A 17,131-nucleotide genomic window follows, 5' to 3' on the forward strand; every position below is an offset into this window, starting at 1 on the left:
TTTTGTCTTATGTCATGTCGTAGTTGTGACATAATAATTTTAACTAAAAAAATTAAAGACAGGTTAACTTTAAAGGTCAACTATTAAATTTAACAGACGAAGGGCTTTTTTGATGTATTTTAAAAGTTCAAATACCCAATTGCATAAAAAAATGGCTTAATTGTTTTTTTTAATTTGAGGGCCTTTTTTATGTATTTTAAAAGTTTAAATACCCAATTGAGTAAAAAAACAGAGATTTAATTTTTCTTTTTGAAAAATTTTTAGAATTTTTTACACTATTAAATTTTATTTTATTTATTAAAATAAGGATTAAATGCAAAAATTTTCTCCTAAAATAATTGAAAATCAATAAAATATTTCACTCAATTAGTGTTTTATTTGAAGTTAGCAATTAATTCAACTTGTAGAATATAGTTTTTTCTCCAAGTTATTGATAGGTTGTTAAAGGATTATATAGCAACTAATGTATTCAATAGGTTGAAATTGAAATCTAAAATTTTAAAAATATAAAAATTAAAATGATTAAATTCATAACTTATTATATAGTTCAGGGATTAATAGTAGAATTAATTAAAATTATCAATCATGTTTATTCATGTTTAAATTGCATAACAAGTGCCGGGTGCAATGGGATAACACATTTCACTTTCAATGGGAGAATTTATATTTAAACTTTAGTGATGACATTGTTAAAAGAGACAACTACAATTTTTAAAATAATTATTCGTCCTATACCATTAACAGACATAAAGGTACATAGGTCCTACTAAAAAATTACATATTTAAAAGCAACACAAAAGCAAGTTTCATCAAATGCAATATCTTATTATAGTAGGATATCATGGGATCAATTTTAAATCAACAACTGCGGTTAAAAGATAACAACGAGGAGAATATAGTCGCTTGATCAAGCCATATCAGAAACTAGAAAATCATGTTAGTGACCTGAAACCTGTTAAATCAATGACTGGATGTGTTGTTTTTCCCCGAAAATTAATTTCTCACATTTAGTATTGAAATTGGTTAAATTAATTAAAAGGTAAAATCACATTTCTCTATGCAAAATTTTTATGACATGATCAACGGTGAATTAATATTTCTTCTTCTCATTTTTTATTTCAATCCTTAAATTTTAAAAAATCTCATAAGATTTTATTATAATGAAATCTTTAAATAGTTATTACTTTTACATTAGTAAAAGGTTGTATTTTTGTTATTTTTAATATTTATTTAACTCCAAAATTATTTTAAAAAATCTCGTTATAAGTCCCAATCATATCTGTTTTTTTTGGATATAATGTTTAGAACAACCCATAATCCCTCCTCAACCTATAAATAGGAGGATAATACGCATCAAACCCACATCCTCTTGTATTGACAACAATGCCTATGCTATTCGTACTAAAACTTAATAGATAAATCAATTTAAAATATTTAATTCCGATTTAAATTATTTTACAAGTTAAATTGATTAAATAAAAATCCATATATAAAATAAAACGTGATACAATTTTTAATTATTTTATTTATATAATATTGATGTTATTTAATCAATCGTGCCTTATAAGGTATGTAATAATTTCATGCCATAATATGTAATCTAAAAATGGGTAGTTGAAAAGAAGTATGAAAATGACCTGAAAACCTTTTTCTTAAAAAAAAAATCAAAACAATAAATAAAAAATAAGTTGAAAATTTTACTACTATCAATATGCCAATTGCCATAGCACATTTACAGCTACCCGCTTGAATGAATTAGATTATTGAATTTCAATTCGATTGATTTGTTGAATTTAAAATAAATAATTATTAAAAAATTGTAAAATTAAAAATATAGTTTTAATTCAATTGGATAAATTGTTGATTCATTTAATTTGTATCAGTTCGTGAATCAATTAATTTTAGAGTTTTTGACTTAAAAGACTAATATATCCAATCATGAAATCAGTGAATGAGATAATATATAAATTATTAATTATATCTAATGTTATTAAATTATTAGTAAATTTTACTTTTTGGTTAATTAACTTAAAAAAACAATAAAATGATCAATGAACTGTTCAATAGTTTTTATTTAAATCATTGGACTGTTATGAGGTTTTCTTTAGTTTAGTTAGCAAGTTCTAAGCGATGATATAACGATTGGTATGATGGATTAATATCTATTGATAAGTAAAATAACATACCTTAGATCTAAGTCAATGTGACGATCAGCGTCTCAGATTGGATAAAATTTTGTTTGAATTTTAATTCGCAGATTCATGACATTTAAAATTATTTTATGAAAAAGAAAAAAAACCCTAAACTTAGAAAAAAAATAGGGGAAAGAACTTTCATTGATGCAAACAGTGTGGACGAAAAAGACCATATAACAACGAGTATAACGGTCCAATAACTTAAATGAAAACTTTTGAATAATTTAGTGTTAAGTGACTAAAACATAAACTCACTAATAGTTTAGTGACCTTCTATAGAATTTACCCTTGTTTAATTCGGTAGCTAGAAACTTAAAATATCTATACATATCCATATCGTAATTACGTAATTTTCTACCTCATAAATATGTTAAAAGTGTTTTATATTTATATAAATTTTAATACTAACTCCTTGTTAAACATATATGATATATATGCTATGCTACTAGGACACCCTTGCCAAAGCACTGCAACAATCTAACTCCATCGAGCATGTCTCTTCCGTCACGAGTGTTGTTCCAACAAATCATATGGAACATACAAGCCAACCATTCTTAATAAATAGGTTACACCAACGATATATTTATCATTTGTCATCTATACACTACAATTTATTTAATTCATATTACGTTATCAATCTAATAAAGAATTGATGAGTGATAAATTAATCTATCATGAGACAACATGTAACAAGAGAGGTCAACACATATTTATATCCTCGTGCCTTAAGCAAGTGACTATCTATCCCACTAACGCATACTTTCTTTAAACCCAAACTTATTTTTACCGAATTCATTGCTCCTCTCTCCTTCTTGCTTAATCCCTACATATATATTTTACAACTCTATGCCCAAACAAATTAAAATTAACTTTGATTTCCACGTCACTTTCCGATATCAATAATTGGTATGATGAACAAGATAAATATGACTTCGACTTAGAATGAAATCGAAAGTTCTTATAATTGAGCAATTAATAATAAAGATATAGATTATTTAAATGGTAAAATTATATTTTTATTATAAAAAAATTAAAATTTAATTAGTTTTTAATTATTTTTACAAAATTTCAGCATTTAAACCTTAAAAAATTATAAAAAAATATAAAAATTTTACGAGGATTTTTTTACTAATTAAGCCTAAAAATATTCCACAAAAGTGGTAGATTGGATTATGAATTAATTAGCACCCTCACGAAAAATAGAAAGTGGCTTCTTTCGAATATTACCCAAAAGCATAGCTTTTCAATATATAAATCTTTTAAGAAACTCACGCCAATGGCAGCAACGAAAAAACATCTGGGCCACCATGGATGTAGAAGCAAACAAAGCTAAGCAAATCATCAACGACAACAACAACGACTGCGCCAAAGTAAACAGTAATTCGACCATCGATGATTCAATCCCTCACTCTTCTCTCTCTGTTGATACAGCACTTCCTTTCCCCCTTATGTCCCCTCGCATCATGTTCGTCTTCTCTTCTCTTTTCTCCTCTGTTTTTTTTTTTAAATTTTCATTTCGAGATCTTAGTTAAGCTTATCGTAGGATTTGATTTTCATTTCTTTATCGGCCGAATCTTCAGTTATTTATTTATTTTTGAAATTTTCACTTCGAACACTTAGTTAAGCCTATCGTAGCATTTGACTTTCATTTCTTTACATGGCGGATCTTCAAATTTTTTTATTTCTTTGCTTTTTTAAAAAAAAATTTCATTTCGAACTCTTAGTTAAGCTTATCGTAGCATTTGATTTTCATTTATATGGCGGATCATCAATTTTTTCTTTCTTAATTTTCATTTCGAATTCTTAGTTGAGCTTATCGTAGCATTTGATTTTCATTTCTTTATATGTCGGATCTTCAATTTTTTTTATTTCTCTCTTTCTTTTTTTTTTTGAAATTCTCACTTCGAACACTTACTTAAGCTTATCGAAGCATTTAATTTTCATTTCTTAATATGGCGGATCTTCAAATTTTTGTTTCTCTGTTTGTTTTTTCATTTTCATTTTGAACTCTTAGTTAAGCTTATCGTAGCAGTTGATTTCATTTCTTTACATGGCGCATCTTCAAATTTTTGTTTCTCTGTTTTTTTTTCATTTTCATTTTGAACTCTTAGTTAAGCTTATCGTAGCAGTTGATTTCATTTCTTTACATGGCACATCTTCAAATTTTTGTTTCTCTGTTATTTTTTTCCATTTCGAAGTTCGAACTATCTGTTAAGCTTATCGTAGCATTTGATTTTCATTTCTTTGTTTTTTTAAAGCTATAGAATGACGTCATAAGTTTCGCATTCATCAGCATGATTATTATTGTTATTATTTGAGTCTTTACTTTTTCTGGTTAATGCATTCTTGCAGCGAGCTGTGTAAGGATCTGTTTAGGAAATGGGCGAAGTTGGATGATTCTTGCTTCTCTGTCGAGACTGTATCCGGTGGCATCACAAATCTCCGTTAGCACTTTCACTTTTTTTTATGTTTCTTATATATATGTAGATAAGTTTGTTAGATAGTTAATTTATTAGCAGAGATCTGTGTTTCTCAACTCAATTTCCTGCTTGATGTGTTTGATTGACTTTGTGGTAATTTATAGCCTAAGAGTGAATAGTTTAATTTAATTTAATGCAGTGCTAAAGGTGTCTGTGAAGGAAGAAAGTGGAGATAATGTGGCTGTAACTGTTAGATTATATGGACCTAACACAGAATATGTCATTGACCGTGAACGTGAGTTACAGGTATTTCCCTTTGCTTTTGGCTACTAATTGCCTTTGGTAAAAATTGCACATTTTAGCTTAAGGATATTGTGTGTATAATACTATGTTATTTTGACTCGAGTGTGAGTATACCGTATGGATTTGTATCTGACATGAGTGTTCTTTTTCTCATGTATTTATAATAACATTAGAGGGCATATCCTTGTACTTAAAGAAAAAGGAAAAGATGAGGCAAAGCAACAGTATAACCTTCAAATTGCTAAAATCTTGCATTTAGTGTTATGTTTCCGGGGGCTGAATCTTCTTCAAGAATGTTTTGGTCACCTTAGAAATCAATGACCTAGTGGAGAAATATCTAATTTAGCCAAAGGAATTGTTGGCTTATGATTTTGTTAGAAATAACTTGCTTACATGCGCATGATTAAGGCGGGTCAATGATATATTATATAATTTTCAAGTACAACGGAAATTCAAAATAATAGTATTGTATGTCTTCTCGATGTACTTACTAACTAAATTCTTTTTGGTTTCATTATGGCCACCTTTCTAGTCAAGCTTTTTCGTGTCATTCTTTACTTCATAATTCACTGACTTTAATAATGTGTAGGCAATCAAATACCTTTCAGCTGCAGGATTTGGTGCCAAGTTGCTTGGAGTTTTTGGAAATGGCATGGTTCAATCATTTATAAATGCGTGCACATTAACTCCTTTGGGTAAGAATTAGAGGGTTCACCTGTGGGAGTAGCACTTGCATATGAAGTTTTCTTCTTTGGATATTAGCAATTGGAGAGGGTATATGCCTTCAAGCATATTAATCTCATGTTCCATGCTGCCAGCATCTTTATGAAAGTTCACTGCCTCCTTTGAAACTTTTTTTTGTTTTATTTATTTCAACATTATTGATACCTGGCCTATTCTCATATAGCAGTTATTGTTTGGTCTGCAAGCTTTGTTCTGATATAATTTTAACATATTGCTTGGCAGACATGAGAAAGCCAAAGCTGGCTGCTGAAATCGCTAAGCAGCTTTGTCGATTCCATCAAGTGGAAATTCCAGGTCCTAAAGAACCTCAGCTATGGGTTGACATGTTCAAGTTCTTTGAGAAAGGTTAGAGAACCAACTTCTTCTACATGGTATTGTTTAACAGCTTTTGCCGCTAAAAGAAATTTGATATGGACTGTCTTCCCGTTGCAGCGGCTTCAATATCTGTCTTCTTTGTTTTGTTTATTTCCAAGTTTTGGCTTTTAAGAGATCACTGTTTGTCTTGACTTATTAGAGTCTGCTATTGCCAATGGTCTTCAGTAACGTGAGGCTCATTTAGTTTCTTCTCAAGATTATTACCCAGCAGGAAATGGTGCGTCTCTAATGCTTGGTGCCTTCTATTGCAGCATCTGCGCTCCGGTTTGAAGATCCTGATAAACAGAGGATATATGAGACAATTTCGTTTAAGGAAGTGCATAAGGAAGCTACACAGCTGAAGGTAAGATTTCCATTTTACATGTAGTCTATTCATCTGGTTCCGATAAAGGGAAGGTATAACATGTTTATTGTCTCTGAGAACTTTTGCTCGCATGCTGTTCGGTTTGATTTTCGATTATATGTTAATTCTTGTAAGATCAAGCTCTTTATCCCTGTTTATGAGAGTGTCTCCTGATGATGGACCAGGAATTGACAGAGCTTTTCAGTGGTCCAGTAGTATTTGCTCACAATGATTTACTTTCTGGAAATTTGATGCTTAACGACGAACAAGGTATGCAATGATAGTTCTGCATACCTATAAGTTGTCCCGATATCTTGTTGAATGTTGAATTTTCCGTTTATCTCATCAATGTGCAGATAAGCTCTACATAATAGACTTTGAGTACGGGTCATACAATTACAGAGGCTTTGACATTGGAAATCACTTCAATGAATATGCAGGCTATGAGTGTGACTATAGCTTGTAAGCTACAATTCTTCGTGTTTTATTTTGCAGCAATGATGAGTTGTGTGGATTGGCACCTACTAATTGTTGAAAATGGTTTTACCATAGGTATCCTAGTAAAGAAGAACAATATCATTTTCTCAGGCATTATTTGCAACCCGAAAAACCATATGAGGTAAATAGTATACTGACCGTGTGCATTTATCGTTTGTACAATAAGTTTCAAGTTTCACAAGAGTGCCTCAGAAATAGAATATATTGTTATGACCATAGTAGGAGTGAGGATGAAATATTTGTTAATCTAATGGTTAAGCTATGAAGTATGAAGTATGTAAATGGTTACGAACCATAACCATTTGATAAATAAATTTTCCATCTGCACTCTTTACCATCTATCGTACCAAGCAAAGCCTAATCGCACTGTTACTTGCCAGAGGACACTTTGAGTTTATAATAGATGACTCATCTTGTAGCCTGATAATAGTAGATACCTAATTTGGTGTGTATATATATATGCTGCATTTCTGGTTTGAAAAAATCTCTACATTCAAAGCTCCATTGTTAAATACAGGTATCAGAAAAAGATCTTGAGGATCTTTACGTCGAGGCAAATACATTCAGGTTAGCTTCACACTTAATTTGGGCTTTATGGGGGCTAATCCAGGTAATCTTTATTCCCACAGTTATGCTTTTCAAGCCAAAGAAACCGTGCTATATATCTCAGTCTCATCTTCCGTTTTTATATTTTTTCCTGTTAACCATAGGCAAGGATATCTCCGATTGATTTTGATTATCTTGGTTATTTCTTCTGGCGGTACAACGAATACAAGAAGCAGAAGGAGAAGTGCTTCTCCCTTGCACAGTCTCACTTATCGGGATCTCGAACAGTATAAGATTGTAAGTTTACACGCTAATAACAAAAATTCTGTATGTCATGGATTTGTAGAGTAAGTTCCTCGATTCCATTTGTTTGTATTATTGCAGAATTCTTTTATATCCATTTATAAGAAACAAAATCAAGAAGACAAGATTGAAAGAACTAAAGCAAATTTCTAGGTTATCCTAGTTTAGTTGAGCATTTGTCTCAAACGATGTTACCAGGATACGAGTTTTAAGTCCAATACTGTTATATCTTTCAGAAGTTTATTCATGTATTTAGATTTCAGAGGGTCATATCTCCGTACCTATGTCGTGAAATATGTTAGACACAAGTGTAAGATACAGATACTTAAAGGATATGAAGAGTCGGAGCATTATCTCCTAGAGTCAAGTTGGTACAAATTGTTGGCAATTCTGTTTGATCATCTCCGCGTAACGGGATTGAAGCTTGGTGTGTTCATTTGTTTATTGTCAGCTTTGTGTTAATTCGATTTCAACCGGACTGATCTTGTTGATTACATTAGCAGTAGTTTAGCCTTACTGAAGAGCCAACCCTAATTCATGCTTTTGGTAGACTTGGTATCGAAGATTCGAGTCAATGATGTTCAAAAGTGTTGTGTTTATTTGTCCTCTTACATCTATGTTGTGTTTTTCCATATCATGTCTGGAATTGTCAGGTCTAACTAATGAGTTTACCACGGAAAACTTGTGCTCAGGTTCATTGTTTGAGCTCAATGGCCTGAATATGACATTTTGGAGTACAGATTTCTTTAACATTCGATTGCTAATTCGAGCATTCATTACATTAAAATGCAAACAGGAAGGCTCATTAGAAAGAGTCATTGGCTCAAATCATTGACGACAGTTCATTTTGAGCTCTGACCCGAGTTCAAGCTTGAGTACAAGTACAAGAATCTAGCTTAAGCCCTAACATGGCAAAATCATACTCAAATGATTGTATTTCCTTTCACTTTTAAAGAGGCAAAGAACAAGTGAATAAGCTGCCTCAATTCCCTACAGGTACTGGCTCCGTATTGTATAAATGAGATACCTGTGCTAAGTTATATAATTTTGGTTTAAAAAATCATTATTGTCAAATTTGAACTATAGGAGGAGTTAAAAATCAAGTAGATTTGATCAACTGTAGCAGTAGTGCAGCTCCTCCCCTTAAACATTGTTTGTCCTAGGGAGAGCAATTTTCAGTTTTAATAAATAAAAATCGATTTATTCCGTTTTAAAATAGTCAAATGAGGTAGGTTGATTGATTTTGATCTTGGCTTGATTAACTCGGTTATTAATTTTTGAATCTTCAAATCAAATCAACCTAAAAAGTAGACTTATTTTATATTATTTTAAAATTATTTAAAACATATTTATATTTTATAATATATAGTACATATATAACCATGTAAATTTAACCCAATAATCCTAAATCCGTCTCAAAGCTGATTAATCGAAAAAACCCACCAAAACAAAATCGATTTAGTTTGGACAATTTTTTTCAACTGAAGATCAAGTCAATTTGATTGCTCTCCCCTAATTAGCCCTATAATTAATACCGAGCATAAATACATATATACATACACATGCATATTTTTATATAAATATGCATACATATATGTATCATTCGATGCGAGATGAACACCATTAATTAATCATCTTCAATCTGTTTGAAACTTTTTGATAATTTATGTTACCTGAACTCGGGGCAAGTGTAAGATACAGATATGTCGGTATTTTCCGGGTGTCGGATATGTATTGATACATAACGAAAAATCTGAATAATATAGCAAGTTACAACTAAACAACAAAGGGAAAATGAATGATAAATTCACACTGTAATATGAAAACCAAACTCTTCATTGTAAAGGACAATGCTATCCTATCACTCAATGATGTCTCAATATCACCAGATGAACACGACAGCTTCAAAAGTAAACGATACCGGAGCCTCTGTATTTGATCATAGTGTTTTGAAAATCCTAAGATTCAATAACAAATTGCATCAAAGCATCATTGAGGAGGCAATTTCATCGTAAAATCGGACTGATTAAAGTTGATTCATCATCGGCACCAACTGAGGAGCTAGCATCCATTTTTTTACATTGTATCTTCGTGTAAATGAGTACTATGTCTTTAAACCGGATCACTTAATCTATACGGAAAGAATCATTTTGCTGCCTTAGGGTCTCGATCATTATATGAGGGTATACAACTAAACCGGCCATAAACAACGTGAACTGCAGAAATACAAAAATCATAATTATGCCGTTTCAGCAAGTGAAAATAACAAAATAAATTATGTGAAACGTACCAGAAGAGGAAGGGTCAAGAAACCCCAAATAGGCCATAAAGCAAAGCAGAGCCTGTACGGAACAAAAAAATGTTAGCATAAACGTGAAAAAAAAGGACGTATTTATGCCACCTAACAAGTCTTATCAAGAAATAATACAATTGTTTCCCTTACAAGCAAAACGAGATAAGTCCGAGCAAGGTAAGAAATGGCAAAGCATTTATGCTTAACAACTCCCACTTCTCATCGAATCTCCTTACGCTCCACATTAATATGCTCATGTAAAAGAAAATGGCGACGCTGAATACAGTGCTAACCAAGCCAAGGTACAACGGCATTCTGCAGAGGAATTAAAGACTATTAAGTTGAATCACACCTGTGAATACATAAATACATGCAGTACTGAAACCCTAAACCGAATATGAGAAAAAATAGTCATTTGGGGCAAGCTACAAATGGAGCCGTTGTTGCAGCTTGTAACAACAGCATTATCAGGAAAAGTTAAGCCATCCTAGTAATGAATGCATGCATATAAAAAACAATCATGCTATCACAAAATTTACAGAAACCATAATAAATCGGAAAGACACAAAAAACAGTCATGTTTGATTCAAAAACATCAGAGATAGCAGGATAAATGTTAAGAACGGTATTTGCTGCACAGCTTACACGGTGATGGCATGATGCTAGTAAAATTAAACTAACCAGAATATTAACAAACTAGATAAAAATCTATTTCCCTTTAATTTGTCTAGAATCACATCCATCATGGAGTCCCGGTATCATCACACGCAAGGAAAGAACATGGATTATTATAAATCAATAAAAACAGAACAAGTGATGTCTATATATCATCAATCCATCGTGCAATTATCAACTGAAAGCCTTCATCTCAAAGAAATCATATAGATAAGAGTTTTAACATATACAATAAGACTTTATTCAATGACATATATGATAAAACACCATTCATGCATGGTGAAAATACTAAACAAGCATACATTCAACAAAGTACAAAGCACTTAAAATGGATACTTGGAGCGTTATTCAACTTGTATTTCAACCATTTTAGAGGTTCAAGCACTTAAACCAAGTGAACCACCATTTCCAACAATCTAAATAGCCCTTTGAGACATTGAAATTATTGGTTTTATTTTCAAATAGTTTCCCCCATTGTGGTTTACAATTCTAATCAGATCAATAAACTCCAAGCGAAGTTGCTCGGACTCTTCATTCTACTTGTGTCTGACACATGGATATAGAGATATTATACCGCATCCGACACTCACACCCAAGTGAGTCCAAGTAACTTATCTTCCAAGCACTTTGAGGTAAAAGTACCATGGAGGCCCAGTTAGATTGCATTTTGCCCCTTGTATTCAAAAAAAGAGCAAATTAGTCTTAGGTTAGATTAAATAGCAAACTGGTCCTTTCTATTAAAATTTTTATCCATTTTTACAGTTAAAAACTGCGTGATTGACAGAACAATCAAAAAGTAACACGCGACGTGCCATGTATACATAATTCTGATGTACATGGACTAGTTTTTAACAATGGAAATTGATGAAATTTTTAGCAGAATGACCGGTTTGCTCTTTGATCTAATGTATTTTTGAGTAAAAGGAGCAAAATGCAATCCGACGACTCTACGGTACTTTTACCAGCACTTTGACATTGAAGAAACCAAATCAAACATAATAAAGGACCTTGTAAAGTGCCATAAAACATATTTAAAAACACGATATTAACAATTATTCAACATACAGAACAAAGCTGCAACCTTCATAAACACACATAACCAACAACAAAATCTCATAAACCATACATTAAAAGAAAAACAATAGACTAATTTAAACCACAAAAAACAAAGGAAAAGTTCAATTCAATCCAATCAATTTACCTTCTAATTCTTTCATCATGCAACAATAGATATATCAAATTGGAGTGCCTATCACCAAAGTAGATAATGAACAATGCTGAAGCAACCCAAAGCACATTTTCCAATACCTCAGTCCAAGTCTTAGCTCTTGGAATTGAAGGTGAAAATGGTTGTAACCTTGAACAAGCATCATCTTCAAGGTCTTCATTGCTTGATGCATATCCTTGACTATGCCTTTGCCTTATGTATCCACCACCAACTGGTGTCCCACCAGACATTTTTATTTAATCACAGTCTAAAACAAGATTAATCCCTCTTTTTTCAAGAATTAAAAGAACCCCACTTTATGGAATTTGGATTTTTTTTCCATAAGGAATCTTACTGTTAAACCCTACTCTAAATGTCAAAATCACAATCTTTTTTTGGATTGAATTGGAATTTGAATAAAAAAAGAAACCCAGAGGGGAAATGAAATTATTCAAGAAACCCAGAGAGAAAATCAGAAGACTTAAGGTTTTTTTTAATCATATAATAAAATTCAATAAAAATCTTCAAAAAAAAGAAAAAAAGAAAAAATCGAGATTTGCTGCAAGCCGATAGACAAACCCCACAAAATCTCAAAAACCCAGATACAGATTCAGCTTCTCTTCAATACTCAAGTAATAGTTTCCTCTGATTCTAGTCATCAATGCCAAAGAAAACAAAAGCGGAAACTGCCAAAAGAAAAAAAAATGGTGTACTAATAAATAATAATAAAAACGAGACTTTGGTTTTTTAGGTAAAATTGTGGGTCGTTTTGATGACAAAAGAAAAAAAATGATTTTTTTAGTTTTCTAATTTAATAAAAATAACTATTTTAATCATTTATTTAACTTTTTACTTTTTTTAATATCTTAATTTTAAATTTAATTAATATTAGCATAGTTATACCACCTCAGTAAAATTAATAAAAAATATTTTTTCCATTTATTTTGAATGATTGGATAAAAAATATAAATTCATAAAAAGAGATGAAAGTTGTTCTATTAAAAGCAAGTTTTTTTAGACTAATAGATAATTTGATATATTATTTTCTTTAATTGATAAAAATAAGGTTTATCTTTTAAGTGATAAATATAAAAAATATACATGAATTGGATTTAAATAGTAAATTTTTTAAAATTATTAATTATAAAAATTTATCAATATTAGTATAAAATATATATATATTTTTATTTTTTTAATAATGAAATGAGATTTTAGTTAGGTGAACTTGAAATTTTTTTTAAATCCAACCATGGTCTAACACGTGAATAACTCTAGTGACTATAGGGACAACGTCAAAAAGTACAAATCATGGACGTCAGTTCTGTACTGGTACCACTTGTATCGGACGGAACATTCTGTCCCAGTAGAAGAACGAAACCCTTGATCTTAAATTGCTTTTTGTTGTAAATTTTGCCAGGTATTAAATGTTTCGTCATATTTCGATTAAATTCGCCTCTTCCACTTGGATTTGAAGTGTCGGGCGGTACCAAAACAAGAGATTTGATTAAAGCTCTTATGTTTCTCTTTCAGCTTCCGTAAGCTCGACATCGGTGAACCGCTCGGAGGCAACCTCCTCACTACAAAAGATTTTGGTTTCTCACCATTTTTTTATTTCATACATGTATATTAACTTCTAATTATACAAAGGGTAAAATTACGACATAAGGGCTCCATTAAATTCGAAGGCAAATCAGGTTCGAACCATGTTACGACAAGCTCTTGCACTGCTATATTTTCCATTCATAAGATTCAAATCCAAAATTTTACTCTCAAAAGAGTATCGAGTATGTAAAATCTTATAGATATATGAAAAAGGTTTAACATTTTGAATATATTAATATCATATGTATATCCGTATTCGACAATCCTATGTTCCTTCCGTCGTCTGCAACAGTTGGCTCGTGTCAATTACTCTTGGTGAAAGCATTTTACAAGTTTGAACTTCGAATCTCTGACATCTATAATCCATTTACTCGTTCGCAGGTGAAAACGATTATACGAACAAATTTATCGAAAAAAGACTTCTTCCGAGTTGAAGATGAGGTGAACACTTATATAATCGGTTTAATACACAAACATTGTAGAATTCCCAACTCTTTTCTAAGATCATGACATCGAAGTATTAATAATGGTGATAAACTGAAGGAACCTTGAACCCCGAATGTCGATTATATGAACAAAACAGTCATACTCTACAGGTAGGAATATCCAAAACTGCTTTCTTATCCGAAAGGATAGAAGGATAAACTTGCCTTTTAACAGACGCACTAGAACGAGGCATTCGGCGGATCTTCTGCAGCTTTCGAAAGAGAATTGGCACAGCTATAGTTTCGAAACAAAACCACTAGGAGGTTTTTTCATTTGAGCTTTGGTGCCGGTTGGTGGATCTTGGTTAGCCCAGGTTGAGATGAGATGATGGGCGATCGCGAACGGTCCCGGAACAAACATGGGTGCGAGTTCCCCACTTTTTGCAAGATAACCTGCCAATGAACTCCGTCGCTTTTTAACTGCTTTGATCATCTGATCTACCTTAGCTGCAGCCAATCTTTGCTCCTTCTTGTATTCGGCAAATCTCAATGCCTTCCTCACATCTTCTCGGCTGTGCCACTGAGCATCTACGTAAACATAAAGTTTCACTGCTATTATGATTTTAAAACCCAATCAAACAACTGCAAACGACATTACATTTCAGCATGTTCAAGTACCTTCTAGTTCTTCCTTATCCACATTTATTTCGAGAGATTTCGCGTATGCAAAGAAACCGACCATCAACTGGCATGGAAGGCTATTTGGACCAACTGAAAACAGATCAGATTAGTAAGTTCAAAAAGTAACAGGCATGAATGCGGATAAAAACAGGATAGAAAATACAAAACAGAGAATTTTTGAAGACCATTTTTGGACCGGATTTAGTCCTATGGTAGCATAATGTCCGGCTGGATTACTAAACTACCATCAGCGTATAAATGGTTTGCCATTAAGTATTATGAAATACAAACATCATATGACAACAGAAAACGGAAAACATGTTATGCATATAAGCTATCTTTGCAAAAGCAATACCGGGCCATGGCTGAGAACTATGATAGACAACTTCTCCAACTTCGATACCCGTCTCTTCATACGCTTCTCGCCTTACCGCTTCTTCTAAGCTTTCCCCTGGCTGAAGACAATAGAACATATCAAGAATACAATCACGAAAAACAAGCAACTCGAAAAAGAACTCGGAGAGTTGCCAGAGAAGGTTACCTCGATGAATCCGGCTAAGCAACTCCACATACGAGGTACGAATCGGGACTGTCGACCTAAAAGCACACGATTGTTTTCTCTATCGATGACCAACATAATTACAACCTATATTGGTCAAAGAAAACATCAGTTAGAAACATCAAAGAAACAACACCCTGTGAATCCATTTAGTTAACATTTTCAAAGTTCTTAGCAGTCAAATTCCGCTATTAGTGCTTGCACCAAGTGTAGGGACTAAAATGAACCAATTCAAATAGTATAAGAACTAACAATGACCGAATTAGAGAATAAAAAACTAAATCCACAAGGACTAATAGCAAAATTTGACCATTTTTAGCATGTAATCAGGATTTGCCTTACTGGATCAAGACGAAGGTAAACAATCCTTTTGCATGGTTCATTGAAGCTTCAAAAAGTATAAGGACTAAAACTGACCAAATTAGAGTACAAAAAACTAAATCCACAAGGATTAATAGCAGAATTTGACCATTTTTAGCATTAAATCCACAAGAATTAGTAGCAGAATTTGACCATTTTTAGCATTAAATTCACAAGGACTAATATCAGAACTTGACCATTTTAAGCATAGAAAGAGAATTTGCCTTACTGGATCAAGACAAGGGTAACAATCCTTTTGCATGGTTCATTGGAGCTTTCGAAAAGAATAAGAACTAAAACTGAGCAAATTAGAATACAGAGAACTAACTCCACAAGGATTAAGAATTTGAGCATTTTTAGCATTAAATCCATAATGATTAATAACAGAATTTGACCATTTTTAGCAATATAAGAGGATTGGCCTTACAGGATCAAGACGAGGGTAAACACTCTTTTTGCATATTTCATTAGAACATTGTTTCATTCTCCCAGCTTCTTTGGGGACTGTTTTATCACCACAATGTCCACAAAATCTTGATTGATTATGCCATTCGAGCAATGCCCTTCCCTAATAAAAATATTTAACAAAGCTTTCAATGGCATCAATTCACTTATATGAACCCTAAAAATTACCAAAAAACGATGCAATATATGAATAAAATTACTTACATGACCAGCAATGGCTAAATCACCCATAACCCACGAATCAGTCCAATCAGTAGCTATCATCAGTGTCCTAAGTTCCACAAAGCAAAGCTGTTTGCTATTTCTCAATTCAGTAACCAACTCACGATTTTCAAACACATCCATAGCCCAATAAACAACATGTTCTTCAGCTCTTGAGCCTAAATAAACCAAAGACGTCTCAGTGAGTTGAACCCCGTGTTTGCCCAAGATGGTTTTACAATCAGCTAAATCGATCCACCCAAGGTGCCAACTAGGTGCAACACCATCCTCCTCTTCTATAGAAGATGAAACCAATGGCCTGCCCTTTTTGAAAAGCAAGACCTTGAAAAATGGGGAATTTGGAGGGTGGGTTTCTGGGTTTTGGTGGAGATGGGATTTGAGGGACTCAAACGATGAAGAAAGAGAGAGTGGGTCATGGAGTTTAGGGGTTTTGGATCTTAAAGGGTTGCCTGCAAATAGATGGGAATTAAGGTTAATTGCCATGGCGGGCGACCAAAGAAGAAAAAGAAGATGATTACAAAGGAGCTTTGGAGTGATGAAAATTCAAAGTTCAAACTTGTCCTGTTTCCGAATTTATTAGTTAACAAAAATTAATAATAATAATCCTAACTCTCCCGGAAAGGATTGTATGTAATGAAATGAAACTTTTGGAATTTAAATTGAAATTGTTAATATAGTATTAAATTTTAAAATTTAGAATTTAATTTTTATATTTTAATTTCATATATTTTAGTCATTGTATTTTTTAAATTAATTAATTTTAAATTTTGTACTTTTCGAATTTTAAAAGTTTAATATTTACTTTAAAAGTATCAATTAAATCTGTTTAGTTATATTTAATCGTTACTCTTATACTGTGTATATAGCTAGATTTAGTCCATATTTTCTAACTAATCATGTTAAGTCTCAATACGA

The 17,131-nt window shown here is 32.1% G+C and overlaps 3 protein-coding genes across 7 annotated transcripts; 1 reads left to right on the forward strand and 2 right to left on the reverse strand.

Moving 5' to 3' along the window:
- Positions 1–3,408: 3,408 nt before the first annotated feature.
- On the forward strand, positions 3,409–8,950 carry LOC121202974 (probable ethanolamine kinase). Of its 3 annotated transcripts, none has more exons than XM_041075272.1 (12): positions 3,440–3,660; positions 4,548–4,639; positions 4,815–4,921; positions 5,508–5,613; positions 5,885–6,007; positions 6,289–6,380; positions 6,566–6,650; positions 6,737–6,842; positions 6,933–6,999; positions 7,396–7,488; positions 7,589–7,721; positions 8,524–8,950. In XM_041075272.1, the coding sequence occupies exons 1-11, from the start codon at positions 3,503–3,505 to the stop codon at positions 7,715–7,717; spliced, it is 1,158 nt and encodes a 385-aa protein (XP_040931206.1). In that variant the 5' UTR covers positions 3,440–3,502; the 3' UTR covers positions 7,718–7,721; positions 8,524–8,950. The 3 variants fall into 3 exon arrangements, with proteins under 3 accessions (XP_040931204.1, XP_040931206.1, XP_040931205.1); XM_041075271.1 differs by having other exon boundaries at positions 8,420–8,942; XM_041075270.1 differs by lacking the exon at positions 8,524–8,950 and having other exon boundaries at positions 3,409–3,660; positions 7,589–7,997.
- Positions 8,951–9,354: 404 nt separating this feature from the next.
- Positions 9,355–12,654, reverse strand: LOC107909220 (uncharacterized). Of its 3 annotated transcripts, none has more exons than XM_016836687.2 (5): positions 11,897–12,654; positions 11,270–11,368; positions 10,171–10,335; positions 10,018–10,069; positions 9,355–9,943 (listed from the first exon to the last, which is right to left on the reverse strand). In XM_016836687.2, the coding sequence occupies exons 1-5, from the start codon at positions 12,151–12,153 to the stop codon at positions 9,854–9,856; spliced, it is 663 nt and encodes a 220-aa protein (XP_016692176.2). In that variant the 5' UTR covers positions 12,154–12,654; the 3' UTR covers positions 9,355–9,853. The 3 variants fall into 3 exon arrangements, with proteins under 3 accessions (XP_016692176.2, XP_040931207.1, XP_016692177.2); XM_041075273.1 differs by having other exon boundaries at positions 12,004–12,141; XM_016836688.2 differs by lacking the exon at positions 11,270–11,368 and having other exon boundaries at positions 11,897–12,646.
- Positions 12,655–13,908: 1,254 nt separating this feature from the next.
- LOC107909221 (nudix hydrolase 19, chloroplastic) lies at positions 13,909–16,797 on the reverse strand. Its single transcript, XM_016836689.2, has 6 exons — positions 16,199–16,797; positions 15,957–16,097; positions 15,152–15,256; positions 14,966–15,065; positions 14,608–14,700; positions 13,909–14,517 (listed from the first exon to the last, which is right to left on the reverse strand). The coding sequence occupies exons 1-6, from the start codon at positions 16,697–16,699 to the stop codon at positions 14,225–14,227; spliced, it is 1,233 nt and encodes a 410-aa protein (XP_016692178.2). The 5' UTR covers positions 16,700–16,797; the 3' UTR covers positions 13,909–14,224.
- Positions 16,798–17,131: the final 334 nt, after the last annotated feature.

This window comes from Gossypium hirsutum, chromosome A08 (assembly GCF_007990345.1).
Source record: "Gossypium hirsutum isolate 1008001.06 chromosome A08, Gossypium_hirsutum_v2.1, whole genome shotgun sequence".
NCBI lineage: Eukaryota > Viridiplantae > Streptophyta > Magnoliopsida > Malvales > Malvaceae > Gossypium > Gossypium hirsutum.

Bases quoted from the DNA above. Each gene is read 5' to 3' on its own strand.
- LOC121202974 (XM_041075270.1), top strand. From the start codon at position 3,503: ATGGATGTAGAAGCAAACAAAGCTAAGCAAATCATCAACGACAACAAC. The intron at 3,661-4,547 runs GTTCGTCTTCTC...GCATTCTTGCAG, and splicing joins CTTATGTCCCCTCGCATCAT to CGAGCTGTGTAAGGATCTGT. The intron at 5,614-5,884 runs GTAAGAATTAGA...ATTGCTTGGCAG, and splicing joins GTGCACATTAACTCCTTTGG to ACATGAGAAAGCCAAAGCTG.
- LOC107909220 (XM_016836687.2), bottom strand. From the start codon at position 12,153: ATGTCTGGTGGGACACCAGTTGGTGGTGGATACATAAGGCAAAGGCAT. The intron at 11,369-11,896 runs GTAAATTGATTG...TTTGAATACAAG, and splicing joins CATGATGAAAGAATTAGAAG to GGGCAAAATGCAATCTAACT. The intron at 10,336-11,269 runs GTATAATATCTC...ATTCCTCTGCAG, and splicing joins GGGTGTGAGTGTCGGATGCG to AATGCCGTTGTACCTTGGCT.
- LOC107909221 (XM_016836689.2), bottom strand. From the start codon at position 16,699: ATGGCAATTAACCTTAATTCCCATCTATTTGCAGGCAACCCTTTAAGA. The intron at 15,066-15,151 runs GTAACCTTCTCT...TATTGTCTTCAG, and splicing joins GCTTAGCCGGATTCATCGAG to CCAGGGGAAAGCTTAGAAGA. The intron at 14,518-14,607 runs GTACTTGAACAT...ATGTTTACGTAG, and splicing joins GGATAAGGAAGAACTAGAAG to ATGCTCAGTGGCACAGCCGA.